This window comes from Podarcis vaucheri (genome assembly GCF_965113315.1).
Source record: "Podarcis vaucheri genome assembly, chromosome: 1".
In the NCBI taxonomy this organism is placed as follows: Eukaryota; Metazoa; Chordata; class Lepidosauria; order Squamata; family Lacertidae; genus Podarcis; species Podarcis vaucheri.
The window spans coordinates 83,808,636-83,828,186 of record NC_138759.1 but is presented as its reverse complement, the minus strand read 5'-3'; the positions used below and the strand labels follow the sequence as shown (position 1 = coordinate 83,828,186).

Sequence of the window (19,551 nt, the reverse complement as noted above, 5' to 3'; positions counted from 1 at the left end):
TGGAAACAAGCCAAATTCAAAAACTATTGCTTATGAATCTTTTTGTTTTCACAGAAAATAGTTGAGATAAACCACAGTTTAGGATTCAGATAACTTGCTAAACTGCAGTTAATTTGAAGTGGAAACTTTCAATCTTCTCCTTGTGGCAGATCAATATCAGTCTAGATTAGTATTTTCTGAAGGCATACCTCTTTAGCCAGGCTTTTGGGAGGGTGTGGTAAGAGGCTAGCCAGTCTCACCTTGTTTTCATTTTTCATTGTTTTTGTGTGTATGTGTTATGGTTTTATATTTGCTATTTCTTTGTTACCTTTATGACGTATACCTTGTCCTGGGATTATGTGATAAAGGGCAGGCTTATAAACTGCACTAAAAAATAAATAAACCCTCTGTTTGGCAGACTCTCTCAATGCTGTGGTTTATCTGACACCACAAAGTCAGACCGCATGGTGCCAGATAGGCAGTAGGATTTGTGCAAGCTGCTCTGGATAGTCTATAGAATGCAGAAGTTTAAATTAACTCCTGAAGAAGGAACTTCTGTTCTGAAATGCACTGAGCTGTAATAAACCTTAATTATTGGCAATTTTGAGAACTTGTTTCTCCCTTTTGCATTCTTTCTGGTACAGCGGTACCTTGGTTTAAGAACAGCTTAGTTTATGAACAACTTGGATTAAGAACGCTGCAAACCCGAAAGTAGGTGTTTTGGTTTGTGACGAGATAAGCTTGTAAGAAGAAAAGGGTTCCATAAATGTTGAGAGAAGACACCACTTCACAATAGCTGAATGTGGCTTGAGGATTAGTTTTCTGCATATGGTTGATATATTTTTACACCAAACTTCTGTTGCTATGCTCTAGCCCGGCTATTGCATTTCATAGGGTTTTTCCCCCCAGGGAAATAATTGACTATACTGAATGCATTAATCAAGTGAGTGCAACCATCCTTCATTTTCATCCTCTGCTTACCTTTATCTTTCATTTAAACAAAAACCTCTTTAGATATCTGGAGATGGTGGAAGTGGAGCTGAAGAAAGGCCGCAGCCGTCGGAAAAGGAAAAGGAAAAGGTGAGTTCTAGTCCATGTTCCTGATGTTCCTCTGCCTTGCCTTAACTTTCCATGCTCAAATGTACTTTCTAAAATCCTTGTGTGAGTTATCCTTGCTGTTAGGGTTGATGCATATGGGGCGGCTATTATTATTATTCACTTTTATGCTCTGGTTGTGACAAATGGGTGGTCTCGTTGCACGACACCACTCAAACCCACACCGAGGAAATGGATAATGTTCCGCAAAGTAGTAGCATCCGCTTGTGGTGAGCGGGTCGGATGACTCATTTGCCACAAGTATGGGGCTGCTGGAGGCAGAGGAAGAAAAGTGGTCCTTATGAACTACTTGATCACTTGTGTCAGTCTTACTACATTTCCAGCAGGGAAGTGCAAAAGATGTGTAGTGTAGCAAAGAAGAACCACCTCTAGCCACGCCGACAGCAGAAAGGTATCCATTTTGTGTGTGGCATCAGTATATACTGAAGAAGATAAAAAGCAAGGATGTGTGAGATGATTAAGGATGTGTCAGAGGCAATATGCCTGTGGACACCAGTTTCCGGGAATTGCAAGTGTGGAGAGTGCCGCTTTGGGGCTTCCCATAGGCATCTGGTTGGCCAATAGGCATCTAGTTGACTTCTTCTGCTCTTCTGTCCAGTCCCATGGTACATGGCACTTTGCGATCTTTCAGTCTAGTTCATGCAGCAGAAGTCGGGGGGGGGGGGAAGGTAAAAATGATAAGAAAAAACATTATGCTCTGAAAGGTGCAATGGAACTTGAAAAGCAAAGCTGGCATCTTTTACTTATTATCATCAACTTGAGAAAGAAAGCTGATATCTTTTTTAGTGCCCTGAACCACAGGGTACCTGGCGGCATGTCCTGCTGGAGGGCACAATCCCACAGCAGATGCTAGCACACAGTCTGGCAGGCAAGAAGTCCAAAGTTCAGTCAGACTAGGTTCCTGCCTCTGCAGCCGACCCAGGGATCAGGGCACCCGCAGGCCAGCCCCTCGCAAGCACAGTCCCGTGAGAGGTCCAGAGGCATCCAAGTCAAGGTCCATCAACATGGGCAGTTGAGCAGACACAGCACCTGTTGCCCTTTTCTACTCTGCATACTGATAGCAGCATCTGGGCTTAAAGAGTCACGTGACCCTCACCTGCTCCAGCTGAGGAATCACACACCTTCTCCCAGACCTAGCGAGTCCCACCTGGCCAGCTAGTGAGCTGGGCTGTTGGTCCTTGCCTGCTTCAGTCACCAAGATCATCTCCCCCCCTGCTCCCTATACCTCCGAGCCTGCCGTGATCATGGAGACGGGGGGCCCCCTGGCTCTGGTGAGGGGTCCTGCTGCTCTGGTTCCTGTGCACTGACCCTCACCTCCTTGCCATCCTCCGTCATCCTGTGAGTACTTCCTACACCATCTTTTCCTTCCCCATCCCCAGCTTGCCCAGATGTGCCCAGTCCTGGCTACACCCCTTGTCAGGATCCTCTTCCTCCTCCCTATCGTCCTGCCAGTTCATGACACTTAGGGTCCATCCACACTTTGTCCTGTGATTTCTAGTATTTTGTATCAATCTATTATCACGGGTACAAGAGAGGTGTTCTGCTTTTGTTTTTTGTCCTTCCACTTTCCCTGGGAAAACCCACTATTTACTACTTCATTGGAACAGGCATCAATCCACAGAAAACCCTATTCTAAACCTGGGAATTGTGTTGGGGTGGTCTGCTTCCACCTCCTTTCCTTCTTTAGGCCCCTGCCCCTGTAGGATAATTTTTTCTAGTTGCCTCTCTAGCTTTGAGCAGCACTCTTCTGGTTTTCTCTGCATGCTTAATTTTTTATTTTACTTTTCCTTGTTTAGTGCTCGTATAGAATTGTGATCAAATGATATATGTGCAAAACATGTGCATGTTCCCCTTGTTTGCTTTGATTGGTTGTGATGGTTCCAAAACCAGCTTTATTTTCTGTCTACAATAATATGTATCGAAAGGGTTCTTGCTCCTTTTGCGGATGCCAAATGATTGCCTGATTATCCGGTTTTCTGATTCTCAGGTTCTCTGATTTTCTGACTCTGACATAGGTGGGTGGAGCTGAAGGTGGAAACAACATGAAAAGCGAACTATTGATTTCAGGAATAATGAATGGGAAAACATGGGGTTTCGGGGGTCTCTCCCCAAGTAAAATCTCAGGCAAAAATCACAAGTGGGAATACCCAGCCCCAGACCAATTTGAAAACAGGGCAAAGAGGTGTAGACTTTAGGAAAAGTGTGGCTGGATGACAACCGGATTTGTTTTTGTATTTGCTACATTTGCTTATTGAATGTCAAAGACACACACCGTAGCAATCCAGCTTCAGAAGTTTAAAATGTGTTTTTTTGTGTGTGAAAACTCCCTTAAACATCTGGCTTACTCCCCTTAGGAAGTATATATTTGGGGAAAGAAAGCCAGCACAATGACAGGGACCCCCTTCTTCCTTCAGCTAACCTTGTGCTGAGTTAGCAGAAACCCGAAGTTGGGCTGGATTTCTAATTGCCTCTAAAACACAACTGTACTGCTGTAAGTAGAAAATACACAAGAGCTACAAGGAACCTTGAACACCTGGTAAATAAGTGTTGCTTTTCCTTTGAGCAGCGAAGGGTGAGATTCTTTATGTAGCATTAGGTTGAAGAGGTCAGGGTGGTGATAAATGGAAAACTTGGGAAGATCAGCACATGCCAGCCAAACTTTTTCTGGTGCATATGTGCACCTCTTACTGCCCCACACATTCTGCTCATGCAAGTAACTTCATGCTATAACTTCTTGCCTTAACACAAGGGTCATTTCAACAAGGAAAGGGGTCTCTACCCAGTGTGTTATTTCATTTATAAGATAATGATCTATGTACTGTGTAATTAGAACATTTGTAATGTTCTAATTTGATTTCCTCCTGCTGCTTTGCGTTTTACTTAACAACAGCAGTATGCTGAGCATTTTATGGAAAAGAAAAGTGATGTATCTCCTGTCCAGAGAAGTTAGAATCTTCAAGGGATGGGCAAAGCAGGGATAGGAAGGGGCCAGGGTTTGGGACCTTACTATGATTTGTTAGCATTAATAATGGGAATGTAACAAATAAAAATAAAATATAACAACAACAACAACAATAATAATTTGTTATTATTAATACACTGCCCATCCGAGAAGAGTTGGGTGGCAGTGGAGGAAAAGATAAAATGGGATTAGAGTAACACTCCCTCTTTCGGTGACTTCTGTTTGTTTAAATTTGTTTTAATACTGAATTTTAAATTGCTGTTACCTGCCCTAAGACCTTATTTCTGCTTGCCTGATGGATCATTCCTCCCCACTCCATACCATTCTGGAGCTTCTCTCAATTTTCTCCTGAGACAGTTGGGGGGCATGGGGGTACACAGAGGGAGGAGAGGGGAGAAGTCCCATTGTACTAGTGCAAGTCCTTGCATTTAACTTGTTAGTTAAATCCAGCCATCTTTGAGTTTTATTTTCTACTACATAATGAATGAGACTGTTGTTGTCTTCTGGATAGTTCCTGGAAGTTCCTGGATTCCTGCATTTGCTTTTGGATAAAGAAGGGCTAGTCTCAGAAGGCACAGAGTGGAGAGGAAGTGTGCACACCAAGCTTTAATAAGTGATAACCAATGTCCAGAATCTTGCTTGAAAGCAAACAGGTTGCCAGTTTTGAAAAGTGATCAGTGTCACCCACTTCTCTAAATTCAGCCAAATTCTAAGTTCGGCCACAATGCCGGTGATGGCATTTTTACTGGCAACAACTTCTGAAGAGTCTTCAAGCACTCCCCATGTGCAGCACATTGCAATAACAGTTAGCAATTGCCAGGATATGAACGAACCTGGCAAGTTTCTCAACAAAGAGAGCTGCAAGTTGGTGTTATCACTGTGTATATAGTGTACATATGGTATGCCCACGCGTTTCTTTGTTTTTCTATACACTAAAGCCACAGCTTCAAGCATTGTACATTTCAGTTACCCGAAAGAAGATTTCAAGAGTCCAGAGATGATCTGCTAGTTATCCTCTTTCCACCAGATGTGCGGTGCAGCCTGGAAACTTGCCCCTTTGTGCTAATCCAAATAATGTGTCCAAGCTTAGACATCTGTATGATTGAGGATATGAGGTTTTTCCAGGGCAATAATATTTTGAGGCAGCTGGTCAAGCTGGACTCCTCATTTCCTACTAATGGAGGATCGCTGCTGTTGGGTTTTTGGCAACCTCCAAGCATTTGGCTAGGCACAGCATACCAGGCATGCTGCTGGCTGCTTTCAGTAGTGCGTCACATAATCCTAGACTCTGCTAACTTTCTCCTTCTTCGGGTTTCCTCTTTGTCTCGCCCACATCTGATTGCCCACATCATGGTTAATCCCATCCCGTCCCCCCCCCCCAAGCTAGTCCAGCAATAATGTGTATGTGAGCAGATTGTTGGGTGTTTGCTCCTGGCACACCAATGCAACGTTTTGGATGATGAAATACAGGCAAATGTGGAAATATGGGCAAATTAAGTGCAGTCCAATAGCCTTTTCCACCAGATCCACAAACCTTGCCTTTCTGGACTGATGACGAGTATCTGTGTTTTTTCTCTCTGCAAAAAAACATATTGATGTGAGCAAAAAATATTTGCACTTTGAAGAAAATTGCTCTTCCTGAAGCTCATATGTTTGGTCACAATAACAACAAAGCATCTTTACTGCAACTTTTATAAAAATAATTACAATGATTTTTCTTCCTTCTCTGTAGCAACAAGCTTTATTTCTTTGTAGCAAGACTGCACAAACCCCTTGATCCTTAATCAGTGTATCTTCTGCATCACTAATACTTTAAAATAATTTACCGAACAGTTGCATGGCTTAGAATCCAGAGGTCCTGAGCTCTGCCCTGGTCCATCAGTCATAGCTCTACAGTGCCAAAGCCATTCTAAGCTGAGGCAGGGAGCCCGAGGTGAGGCAAAATGAGATTTTCCCATTTGAGTCAATTGAAAGGGAATTACTTATGCCAGGCTCTGTCCTGACTTTGATTTCTGGCATTTCTGTCTGGATCCTTGGACCGAGACAGGTTAGTCAGGATCTGGTGTAGCTGTGCCCCTCACCTACGACTCTACCTCATTTTGGGAGGATCCATGATAGGAATTCTGATGATGGGCAGCTACACCTTTCTGTGACACTTGCTACCATTTTGGCAGCAGTGTTTTTGGTAAGAAGCACTTCTGGTGGCATTGGGAGCTCTTCGTCATCGTCCTAAGACCCTATAGCTGGGAAACTCATGAGTGCAGCATTATACTTTCCCCATTCAGTTTTAAAGCTTGCATTATTGACACAGATGGCATTTAATGTCTAGTTCCTGCTGTTTTGTCCCCCGCCCCCATTCATGTTGCTATTTAGCACATTTTGCACACTAATTTTCTTCTGCAAAATAAGTTCATGTTTGACATCAACTCCAGGGATTGAGGTCTTTTTGAAATACCCTTTATGTCTAATTTGTTGAGTCTGTATTCTGTTCAAGCATCAAACATGGGGATGTTTTACAGCTCTCTGTGAGATCCCTAACGTTTTCCTCCCAGATGGTAGCCTCTGCAGTAGCATACTGTTTCTTGCCACACATTGACAACACATGCTTTGAATTTGCCACTCTTCCTTGTATCTTATTAAAGATGGGTAACAGCATCCCCAGAAATGTAGTGTCACTTCCTTGTTCATGCAGCTCTTTGTAAAAATATACATTTTAAAATCACCACTAGTATGTCCACAGGGTAGCTGATGGATGGTGCTTGGAGCCTATTCATTTCTCAGCTTCTTTGTGTGTTTTCCTGTAAAAATTAGATAACTTGAGAGTTTTCCTTTCCTTCCTTTTTGCATGGGATTACCATTAATCTCTGCCTGGCTTTGAGATAAGAGCCATCCTCCCAGCCAGAACTAATGCAAGATCAAGTTGCAAAAACAACCACTTCATTGCAGAGAATGGCCTTCCCAAGGTTTATTTTTTCAAAGTATATTTTTACACTTGGTGAAGCCAGCCTGGATTCTGCTCAGCATATAGAATCCTGGACCAACATGACTGAAGTGTTAAATCAATAAACACAAGGGCTTGAGTCAGGGATGTTCTTTCATGTGCATCTTTAATTTTTCTGGGATAAATGCAGCCATGCACCTGTCACTCAATCAACACTCATGATAACTGTATTTTAAAATTGATTCTATACATTGCAGATTAGTCCTTGGAAGCCACTGTGCTTGGATCAGTTCTGAACAAACTTACCAATGAATGGAAATGTAAGGCAGGAGACTCATGAGCACAACAGCCAGTTTGCCCAGAATGTGCTCTTATTTAGCAATGAGCTGAGCAACTCTGTCCTTAGAATTTTCTGTGAGTTTGGCCCCAAATGTTGCAGGACCCAGAATGCACTGTTCGAGCAGAGTGTTGCTTAATGCCTCCTGTGTTCAACCTGCATTTGAGGATGCCTATTTGTTGGTAGTTCTTGTGGATATTAGCCAGCTACAACCTGTACTCATGACATAATGTCATGGTGTTTCTTAAAAGGGGTCTCTGGAGCAGGGATGTTTAGAACTTGCAGTACTGAAAGCCATGGCACAGAAATGTTCAGTAGCTTTTATGTGAAGACTCATCATCATACATTGCGTTGAAGGAAGAGTTAATGTATGCATGCACATGTGTGCACAAACATGCGCAAGGGGTGCTTTTTATTTTACTCACATTTTAACTATTTATTTATCCACATAAACAGCTGCTGATATTTATCCAAAGAAGAACTGTTGATATTCCTGAGGGTAGAGAGTATAAAATAGTAAAGGAAAAGGACTCCTGACAGTTAAGTCCCGTCACAGACGACTCTGCGGTTGCAGCACTCATCTCACTTTACAGGCCGAGGGAGCCGGTGTTTGTCCGCAGACAGTTTTTCCGGGTCATGTGGCCAGCATGACTAACCCGCTTCTGGCAAAAAAGAGCAGCGCACGGAAACGGCGTTTATCTTCCCGCTGGGGCTGTACCTATTTATGTACTTGCACTTTGACGTGCTTTCGAACTGCTAGGTTGGCAGGAGCTGCGACCGAACAACAGGAGCTCGCCCCGTTGCAGGGTTTCGAACCGCTGACCTTCTGATCAGCAAGCCCAAGAGGCTCAGTGGTTTAGACCACAGTGCCACCAGCGTCCCACAGTAGAGAGTATAGCTTCCAATAAAAACAATTATGCACAAGGAACTGTGGTTTAGCAGTCAGAGCTACACTTCCCAGCACCTTAACAAATCACAGTAACCAGGGTTGGACATCTGTGTTACACTGCTCACTTTGTAACAAATTGCAGTAACCCTGTGTGGTGCAAGAGGGTGGCTGGTCCAAAATCACCCAAATGAGCTCTATAGCAGAGCAGCATTAGGATTTTGAACACTCTTAAGCATCACGCCTCACTGGCAAACAGTAGTGTGCAAGTGTTTCATTAATACAGGGAACAATTCTAGTTTCTATCCAATGATGTAAACTAGGACAAAATATGCTAGACACATGACTGGCTCCAAGAGATTTCCTGTCTTCACTTTTTTTCATACATTTATATGTGGAACATCCATGCCACCCACTGGCCAGAGGTGTTAATAGCAGACAATCTGATCTCTGTTTTCTAGGCAAATATGTAAAGTTTCTGGGAATTTTGAAACCTCTGGGGGGGCGGGCGGAAGAAGTATGTGTGCAATGAATATTTGAATTATATCAAACTTGCATTTACAAACTTCATAACAACACCGAACTTTTCAAAACTGCGCTGTCTTTTGTTTTAAGGCTGCTTTCCTCCCATCTCTGGAGGAAGCCTCATTCAGTTCAGTAGGACTTGCTTTTGAGTAAACATACATAGAATCAGACTGCAAATATAGTAACTGCAGATAAAACCAGCTGTCCTGAAAGTACATTTATTTGCTTATTTTATTTCTTTTCCATTCCATCACAGTAAATCATATATCCATGATCAATGTCTGTGAAATATCTCTATCTCCTGATTTCAAACTTCCATTTTGAGCTTAATCAAACTCAGAAAATGGAAGCTTTGCATGAATTAAACCAACTTTTAAATTTTTAATTTTTTTGTATATATTTTGAAACATTCAGTAGTTTTTCAGTTGATAGAGAAGACCCGGCAATCTGAGTAAGGCTGTATTATCCCAAAGCATTGCTTAAACATTGCTGAAACAAAGTTTGTCTGCCAGTTGGACTGGTTTTTCTGAAGATGTTTTGTATTCTGCAACACCTGAAAGTATTTTTCCAACAGCAGTTTTGTGTGTGTTTCCCTCAAAAATTAGACAACAAGAGTTTTCCTTTTATTCTTTTTCTCAAGCAGTTCAAATTTTCCTTGTTATTTTGAGGTGAAATATTTAGGGCGCAGAATCAACAGTGCAAGAGCTCTCTGTTATTAGGCTTGCAGGAGCAAAGAGTTTGCCTTAGGTTGCCTATGCCAGAACAAGTGATTGTTTACTTCAGTCCTGTTCCCTTGGCCCAGGTATCACTCTCAAGTCTGCCAGAACCACCACCTGTCACTTCTCCGCCAATTGCCAAAAAGCCCACCCAGCCAGAAGAGAAACTCCACCTGCAAACTGAATTAACCAAACTAGAAGAGGGGCCCCCATTGTCTTCAGGAGGTAAGTCTAGCTTTTCCAAGGTTGGGAACAGTCCCTTAAAAAAAAATCATTATAGTTCTGACTATTCAAGATTTCTTGATAGTGCTGAACAGAAATGAGTGGAAAAGAAAAACTTTGAATGTCACACATTCCTCATGTTAAGCTTTGGGCAGGGGAAAAACGTTTGTGGTGCTTGCTCAGAGCAAGTAGAAATGTAGGCCTTGGGAGTTAGGGTGAACCAGATGTAGCTTTTTTAAATGCAAAAACAGGACTGATTTTGAAAGCATCCTTACTGAACACAACCGAAACATACCTTTCTTCTCTAGCAGTGGGCACTGATAAACAAACCACTTTCATGTTAATGGAACTGGCTATGGATGACATGGATTGCCTGGCACCTGTAAGGTCACAACTTCCCACCTGTGGAACAGTTCTGCAATTGTGTGTGTATATATATGTGTGTATATATATATATATATATATATATATATATATATATATATGTCGCACAGACACCCCGACTCTTACACGGGAAGACACCCGAAGACACCAAAACCTGCATATATATATATATATATAAAATAAAGCAACAAACACATACTTCAATGCCCCTTGAAACATGGGCTGGCGCATGTTTGCCAACTGAATCAGCATTCAGTTCATTGGTATGCAAGTGCGCATTTTCAGTTGAGCAGCTATGAGGAAACAGGTTTTGAACTACAGCAGAGAGAATGCCAATGAAGCCTCTTTTTATGCCACATCTATCACCCCTTGTATGATGAAAGACATGCTGTACTCAAAGCATGCACTGAATATGTCTACCATTAAATATCACCCATGATTTTTCAGACTGGTGCTTTGGAAGGTCAGGTCTTGTGATTAAAGTTGAGAGGGTATAGAAAGGCACCAATAGTTGTTTGTTTATTTGATTATTTTAGTTAATTTAATGAAGAGGACACTTTTATAAATGTCATTCATGCCAGTAGGTAATACTACTATAAAAAAAACCTTTTTACCAGAAGAACTCTTGACATGACCATTAGAATTATAAAGAAGAAAAAGACCTTTCTTTATAAATACACTCATGTCTGACAGTGTTTTCATGTTGAATCTGAATGCCAAGCGTCTTGATTTTCATTCTTTCATTTTTGCAGAAATGCAGAATTACCTTCACAACAGATAATTAACATGATTATCTTTATATTTCCATCATAGTTGGAGTCAAAGGAGAAAAAGGAGACACTGGTGAAAAAGGTGAACGTGGCACAAAAGGGGACTCTGGAGTTGGTGGAGTTCTGCCGACAAATGGTGCTAAAGGCGAAAAGGTAATGTGATTACGTGTGGCTCTCCTTTCCTGTTTTCATCCAAAAGGGACAAAGTTTTTATTGTTGCTACCTAAAGAAATAGAGTCTCACCATCACCCTCTTTCGCATCACTTACTCCCTGCCTTGAGCTTTGCCTCCTCTCGGATGCCTTCATTGTCGCAGAAGTCACTGTGATTGGAGTTTCTGAGCATCTTGTTGGGCTGGGATGAGCGGCGTTTTGCTTTTTCAGAATGAAGGGGGGGAAACGTGATGTTTTTTGGTTTTTTTTGCATGTGCAGTGAAGTGACTCTTCACCAAATCTAGTCAGTTTGTAAACAAATTTGAGAAGGTCTGCTGTAATTCTCATCCTGCCGTGATTCTCTCTGAGTTGTGGATGGTGGAGGAGAGAGTAACACTAACCTTTAGAACAAAAGCCTTCAGGAAGGAAGGAACTCAAGGAGTCCTGGTATTGCCATGAAGATCGGAGATAATCAAAATTATGACACCTGCTCACATTCTGCTGCTGCCAATATGTGAAATCATTTCCCACCACCAGCACCTTTCTGCTCTCTCTCTCATCTTTCAGTCATATTTATGCTCAATACATAAATCTGGAACAGCAGCTGTGCAGAGGACAGTTTTCTTAGTGTTAATTGCTTGTCCAGTGGAAAGACACAAGGCCTACTTTAGCTTTCTTCAACCTGGTGCACTCCAGAAGTTTTGGACTACAACTCCCATCAGCCCCAGCCAGTCAGCTGCACCGCTTGGGGCTGATGGAACTGTAGCCTGAAATCTTTGGAGGACACCAGTCTGGGGGAAATCTAGCCTATCTGATTGTAGAGGTGAATATTGAAGTGTATGAACCAGGAAGAAGGAGGCTTCTTACACTCATCACACACTGATGCTCCCCCTTTTTGAAAGAGATGCTGCTTGCAACCTTGTACTGTGAACTTTCCTTTTTTAGGTCTTGTAGAAAACTTAACTTACGGGATGTGAGGTGTGGGTTGTTTGTTCATGAAAAACATATCAATTAATTCATCCATTGTCAAAGAAATGAGCCATGAACTAATTTCCTTTGCCACAAAAGGAATTTGGATTTGACCACGAGTGTTTGTTTCCTAAAACAGAGAATTCAACCTCATTTTGCTATGTTTTGCTATACTGAAAAGCCTTGTGTTTGTTTTTGCAGGGAGAAAAAGGAGAGCTGGGTGTTAAGGTGAGCCAAGCTGCTGCATTGTTTGCTTTTAAAAGTGGTTTCATGTGACGATAATTTATTTAGGTGGATTCCAGCTATCCTATACACTAATAGTGAACTCATTCTCAGAGTGGGGTCGTTATATAGCCAAAACAGCACCATAGAAGGGTGACTCTCCAAAGTAGCCCTTTGGGAGCTGAATGTGCTTAGTAGCCATGGGGCTCTAGCTGTGTGTGAGAGAACTGACAACAAGGGGGAGAGGAGGAATGGAATGGAGTGACCTGAAGAGGGCATGGCTGGCTGAAACCCTGAGCAGAAGCATTCATCACTGCAACACTTTGTTGCAGGTCCCACTTGGATTTTTAAATGTAAATTAGAAGTTCATCCATATAGAGATATAGGCAGCTGTGCCTTACACAGTCAGGCCACTGGTCCATCTAGCTTGGTATTGTCTATATGGATTGGCAGTGGCTCTCTAGGGCAGGTGTCAGCAACCCGCGGCTCCTGAGCTGCATGTGGCTCTTTTACACCTTTGCCGCGGCTCCGGGGCGGATACTAGAGAGGGGAGGAGGCGCATTGTGCGCCCCGACACTCCTCACTGTGGCGGGCGCTGTACTGGCTGTGACGTCGCATGGGGGCGGTGTGTGCGTTAGTCACGCACTGTCCCGACGTCACCTTCCCGCCCGCCCACCCACCCGCTACATTGTAAGGGGCATGTACGCTGGTCACTGCATTGAAAGGGGGCATGTATGCTGGTCACTGTTTTGAAGGGGAGTGAAGAACACACACACACACAAAGGTAACTTGTTAATTTAACGTTTATTTCTATGAGGAGGAGTAATTCTGAGGGGTCAAACAAAGAAATAATTAAAAAAAGTGACAAAAAAGTTATTTTTATAATGACGAGTTTTGCAGCTCCCAGTTTTTTTCCCTTCGGAAACGGGTCCAAGTGGCTCTTTTTGTCTTAAAGGTTGCAGACCCCTGCTCTAGGGGTTCAGACAGGCATGCCAGAGATTGAAATGGATGCTAGCTATAACAGAACGACATCCTTCCAGTACAGTGGTACCTCGGGTTACATATGCTTCAGGTTACATATGCTTCAGGTTACAGACTCCACTAACCCAGAAATAGTACCTTGGGTTAAGAACTTTGCTTCAGGATGAGAACAGAAATTGTGCTCCGGCGGCGCGGCAGCAGCCTGAGGCCCCATTAGCTAAAGTGGTGCTTCAGGTTAAGAACAGTTTCAGGTTAAGAACAGACCTCCAGAACAAATTAAGTACTTAACCCGAGGTACCACTGTAATGCATCCCTAAGATCTATGTAAAACAGTGAATATCCCTAAGATTTTACTGGTTATAACTCCAGAGCAAATATTTTACTGAATATAATTTTTTAATGTTTTATTATGTTTTTTATATATGTTGGAAGCTGCACAGAGTGGCAACCCAGTCAGATGGACAGGGTACAAATAAAATCACCACCACCACCACCACCTGGTCTCTTAACACTCAGTGGTGCCAAATGAGCAATTGCCCACATAGTGCCTTGGGGTCTGAGTGGTGGTTTCTAATGCAGTAATGTCTGCACTAACAGAGAACTGGAGCCAGGATGCTGATGCTCAGCCGTATTCTAGAACATGGTGTGCAACCAACACACCTTTGTGAGAGTTCCTTGGCTTCTTGCAAGATACCAAGGAATGGAGATGGAACTGCAGCTCACCCTGTCGCTCACATGCGGGGGCCCTTTAAGGAGCTGTGCTGCAGCTGTTTAGTTCTCTTGCCACCCAAGGTGGTGATTGGACAGGATGGCGAAGCAGTATCTGGACTGGCCCCATATGGGCAGAAAGGGTGTGACCCTGGGCACCTGGCAGTAATTAATATCAGACTTACTGTTCATCTTTCCTTGAAAATTACATGTGTTGCTTTTTCTGTTGGTGTGCATAGCTGTATGTGCTATGGCTATCTGTATTTGCAATATGGCAATTGTGTGCCATAGGAGGATATTTCCTTGCTTCAAATACCTCCTTATCTACAGCACTGCTGGTGTTGAGCTTGACAGTAGAAATTATTTTGAAGAGCATAGGGATTTGTGGCTGGAATAAAAGAAGGCAAAGAAAAAATGCACATGGATATCAGCTGAGAAATACTTTTAAGAGAGGAAAGCAGGAAGGCCTTGGTAGTAAAGGGGGTCACATCTGGCAGATGCTCACTTCTATATTCTCATGAGGGAATTGTTAAGTTGTGGGTGAACATATCAGACGACACAGTGATTCTTCAAACAGCTCTTGTTTATTTACAGGCCAGAACAGAACTGAACTGAAGGGTTCAGCCAGCCTGCTTATATAGAGCTCCAGTACAACGTAACTGTAACAACTTTCTGTAACTATCCAATCACTGAACGTCACTTTCGATCCCTTATTTGCATATGTGGACCTGAACTATCTACAGCATCCCCCTGCTGGCCCAGGGTGAGAACTTCGGTACATAACAGGAATAGTATCTGATTGCTTTCATTTTCCATCTCTCTCTCTCCCTCAACCATGTCTAGGGAAATGCCGGCTTTGGATATCCAGGCGCAAAAGGACAGAAAGGGGAGCCTGGTGACCAAGGGTCTCCTGGCCCTGCTGGGCCCCCCGGCCCCCCTGGGACCATCGTGCAGCGCCCTGACGGTTCTGTGGTGGAGCAGGTTGCTGGGCCTCCAGGACCCCTGGGGCCACCAGGCCTGCCTGGGAAAGATGGCTTGCCTGGAAAGGACGGAGAGCCTGTAAGTAAACTTTTTTTTAAGGTAATGTCTGGTTTCAAGTGCAGGGTTTGTGTTACAGAGGAAAAGGGGTTCTTCAGCTATGCAAACCACTTGCAGTCTTTGAAGCCTTGCTGTTAAAATAACGGCCCAGTCAACACGTCACAGTAAACCATAGTTTATTGGTAGTTAAACTACCAGTTAATGGTTTACCAGACAGATGGCGCCTTCTTTGCTCTTTCTGTAATATGAGCAGAAGCAACAAACCACAATTCCTGTCCTGGTGTCATGTTCAGATTAGGATTGTAACTTGTTTCACTCAAACAAATAATGATTGGTAAGCCAAAAATAAACCTTGACTTCATGGTCTGGAGCAAAACAAGTCACAATCCCCAGCGGAGATGTATCACAAAAGCAAGGACTGTGATTTGTTGCTCTTGTTCATGTAAGGGGAGGAGTGAACCAGGAACCAACTGCATTTCATAGTAAACATAGTAAACTTTGATTTACTGTGATCTGTGAAAGTAGCAAGTGTCTAAACTGCTGGTGTATGGCCAACTTAGAAAACACCTCTAGAGCTGCAGGTGATCCCGTGTACCAGACCCCCAGATGGTATTTTTTTAATGGAGATTTCAAAACGTAAGTAATTCTCACCTATGCAATCCCTACAAGTAATTTAATTAGCCATCAATCTTTCACCTGTTACCGAGTTTGTTTTCTTCATAATGTTCTCTTTAGGGAAATGTTCTCCTTTTTTGATTGCATACTCTGTTCCTGTGTGATCATTGCCTTGCTCCTATTTTTTTAAAAAATGTCTTTTTTACTACCTTTTTACTTCCTTCCTCATTCCCAACCATATTACAATGGCTCACTTTGCCCATTGTTTGCTTCCTTCTTCAGTAACCTTTTTTCAACAAGCCCTTTAAGTGGAGATTTTCATATTTTTTTAAATGATATTTATTGAAAAAAGAATTTTTTTAAAAAATTACAAAGAAAAAAGACAAAACAGAAAAATAAAAATAAAAAATAAAACCATCATTTTCAAATTCTCCACTTTCATTACCTTCTTTCTATGACCTCCTCCTCCTCCCTTTTCTTGTATCTTGATTAATAGTTGTCACAGCAAATCCTTTCCATAATTCATAGTATTCTGTCATTACATTACCTTACTCTATTTTCATCTTATCTTATAAAAACCTTAAAGCTTAAGACTTAAATCTTATTTTTACCAACTTCTTATAACCATTACCTTTTTACCTAATTCTTGAAACATTTTTTACAAGAGCCAAGTAATTTCATTTCAACATTTTTCTAACATTCATCAATTTTATAAGGCATTCCTAATGATAGAAAAAAAGAAATAAACAGTCCAGTCTTCTTCCAGCGTCCCTTCCTCCTGGTCCCGGGTTTGTCAGTCCTTTTTATCCCATTGGTCTGGCACATTAACCTGGTGATCTTATATCCGAGGCCTTCAAGTCTCTTCCATGTCCCTTCCGCAGCTCTTCTTCATATTTTCCTTTCACTCGTGGGAACTCCAGCTTGGTAGTGTTTTTGACCCTTTTCAACCAATCAGCCCCTTTCCCATAGTCCAGACTAGACTCCATGTGGTATTTTAAGACATGTTTCAAATTCCCTCCAAAATTGGGAGCCCCCACAACTCCAAACATCTGACTGCCCATTGCCAGACTCGGAAAGTCCAAACATCTCTGCATAGGGGGGTCAGTCCAACCCCCCATTTCAAAATCAATCCAAACTTTATCTTTCCAAATCTGGTTTTTTCCAAGTTCATTTGTCCAATCCAAAGGCTCATTTTCCTGCAGGGCCAAAAGTTCCTCCCTTTCTGGCGCCCAAAATTCAGCAACATCCTCTTCTCTCAACTGTTCTGTCATGGCACACTCCTGTTTAAGTTCCTGGGTGGGCTCCACATAGTTTCCCACTACCTGTTCAAATGTTCTGGCCGCATTAGTCATCAAATCCGTCTTCTGACTTAACTGACCCAATAGGGCATTTATTTTACAGAAAGCACCCAACAGTGCTTCTGAAAACATTGTCCTGCAAGGTCACAAGTCCTTTCCCATGGTTGTAATCTGTAGCAGCTGCAAGCTCCCTAGAATTAGTTACAGTTTTAACTGTCTGTCAAAAGCATTTGTCTCTGGTCAATGAGCTTCAAACGTCAATTCTGACACCCCGCTCCAGGATCAGGACGGTGGAAAGTTACTTTACTTTAAACTCATTTCTGCAGGTTTAAACAGTAAAAAAAAAAAAGATCCCCCTTCTTCTCCTGCTACCGAAGGGGGGGGGGTTCAACTATTTTAAATGGTGAAAACCAATCCTTTGAAAGTGATTTTCCAAGCTCTAGTTTACGTTGTCTTTGCTTTCTTCTGACTACAAGGAAACGGAAGGCTGACTTCCTGTTTAGACCTTCCCGTTTCAGTACCAAATTAAGGTAATTTTTTAAGTCCAATTCCTTTCTAATCGCCAGTTCTTATTTGAAATCCAATTGTTCAATGTTTAAGTACTCACGGGTGATTACTTTAGATGCCAAATTGTCCCAGGAAAAAGGCAGCGCTCTCTGGCAACGGCTGTGCGGCTTCGCTCCACGGAAATAGCAGTTGACTCACAGCACCGCGCCACTTCCCCCTCTTCGCTTCAGAGCCCGTTAGTGGGTTCCTTTGCGGGTTGGGGGGGCGCTAAAGGTGCCCGCTGAGTCCCACGGTCACAGGCTTCATCCGCCTGTGATTTCTGAAAGGGTCCCCGCTTCGCCACAGCGGAAAAGACCCATTTCGTGCGAAGCTGGTCCCTCCGGTTCAGAGGGAGTCCGCCATTGCCGATGGCGCCACCCCGGAAGTCTTAAGTGTAGATTTTCATAGGCTCCAGTCTGCTTTTGTACTGTAACTATTTTTTAACCGTTTCTATATACAGAGTTGTTTTTAAATGTTTGAATTGTTTTTCATTGCTTTTTCCTTGTTTTATGGTTCTAAATCTTCTATTTGTTTTATAGTTGTATATTTTCTTACTGTAACCTGCCCTGGGACCTTCTGGTGAAGGGCAAGTGTACGTGTATATTTTTAAAACCATTTGAAAGTTCTGACAGGAGGGATTTTCCCTGTGTTTCATGGGGTGTCTATGGCTTTAGGCTTGCCTTTCCCAGCAGCTGTCTCAACCCAATTGCTTTGTAAGTGCTGAAGAGGTACCAAGAAAAGTAGACCCGGGACTTAGGGCAGCTTGAAATGATAGCTGCTGAATTACAACTTTGTAGAAAATGTCTGGCATATGCTAACCTCCTACGTTTTATTCTTACTAGGGAGATCCTGGTGAGGATGGTAAACCAGTAAGTTCTGCTCTTTTGTCCCTCAACTTTTCAAGATAAATTCCTCAGCTGCTCTAGTTAACTTTAGCCCTTTGCATAAAGAAGTTGTTTCTCTCTTCTCTTGCCTATTTTAGGAGTATAGAAAATAATTACAGTTCTTGGAGTTTCCCTTTCCTGAACTTTGAAATCCCTGTTTGGGGGTTTTAATTTTTTGGTGGAGACAAAGTGCTGTGTAACAGTAACAGTAAACATAACAGTAAACAACCTGATCATAGTTTAAACATAATAATAATAAATAAAAATGAAACAAAAATATTTTTTAAATAAAAATGTTTTAAATGTATTAATATTTTATAGAAATACTTTATTGCATCACTTTCAAGCATGTCTGTGTATGGTATTGTGTCACAAATGTTTGTTTATGAGACGTCAAAATAGTTAGAACATTGTAAACTAAGCCCCCAGCATGCGTGGTGTTTGTACTGCTTCTTAACAGGAACTTGGTTTTATCACCTGTCATGGTTGCTTAGCTGAGATGCCTGCATTGCAGTGGGTTGGACGAGATGACCCTTGGGGTCCCTTCCAACTCTGCAATTCTATTACAGTGGTGCCCCGCAAGACGAATGCCTCGCAAGACGGAAAACCCGCTAGACGAAAGGGTTTTCCGTTTTGGAGGTGCTTCGCAAAACGAATCTCCTATGGGCTTGCTTTGCAAGACGAAAATATCTTGCAAGTTCCTGCAGGGTTTTTTTCCTCCCCCCCCCTTTTTCCCAAGCCGCTAAGCCGCTTATCAGCTGATCCTAAGCCGCTAAGCCGCTTATCAGCAGATCCGCTAAGCCGCTTATCAGCTGATCCGCTAAGCCGCTTATCAGCTGATCCGCTAAGCCGCTTAACAGCTGATCCGCTAAGCCGCTTATCAGCTGATCCACTAAACCCGCTAAGCCGCTAATAGCGCTAATCCGCTAAGCCGCTAATGGGCTTGCTTCGCAAGACGAAAAAACCGCAAGACGAAGAGACTCACGGAACGGATTCTTTTCGTCTTGCGAGGCACCACTGTATTCTATAATCTATAATCTTAAACAGATTTTCTTAATGTAGAGCCCGGGTGGCAGGTGCTGTTCATCAGAAGGCACTTCATCTTGGAGTGACTTTCAGCTGCCTTGCACAGTGGTTTGGTTTGCATGTCACTCTAAACCAAACTGGGAAGGAGCTTGCAGCTGCTTTCTTCCTCCACAGACCTGTCTGCAGCTGTGATGTGCTGAGTTAGCCAAATGAACCATTTGAACCTGGGCTTGTCGTTTTCTCTAGATTATTCATGAGCTTGTAACCAAGAAGAA

At 42.7% G+C, this 19,551-nt stretch overlaps 1 protein-coding gene across 4 annotated transcripts in view; it reads left to right on the top strand.

Moving 5' to 3' along the window:
- The window catches only part of COL18A1 (collagen type XVIII alpha 1 chain), a 152,088-nt gene that overhangs the window by 100,900 nt on the left and 31,637 nt on the right, over positions 1 to 19,551 (top strand). For 3 of the 4 annotated variants that reach the window (XM_082220741.1, XM_082220740.1, XM_082220739.1), the window contains 6 exons: positions 994 to 1,059; positions 9,549 to 9,687; positions 10,882 to 10,991; positions 12,160 to 12,186; positions 14,713 to 14,928; positions 18,209 to 18,235. In XM_082220741.1, coding sequence (XP_082076867.1) covers positions 994 to 1,059; positions 9,549 to 9,687; positions 10,882 to 10,991; positions 12,160 to 12,186; positions 14,713 to 14,928; positions 18,209 to 18,235 — 585 coding nt within the window. The remainder of the gene's footprint in view (positions 1 to 993; positions 1,060 to 9,548; positions 9,688 to 10,881; positions 10,992 to 12,159; positions 12,187 to 14,712; positions 14,929 to 18,208; positions 18,236 to 19,551) is intronic. The other variant, XM_082220738.1, reaches the window with a different exon arrangement.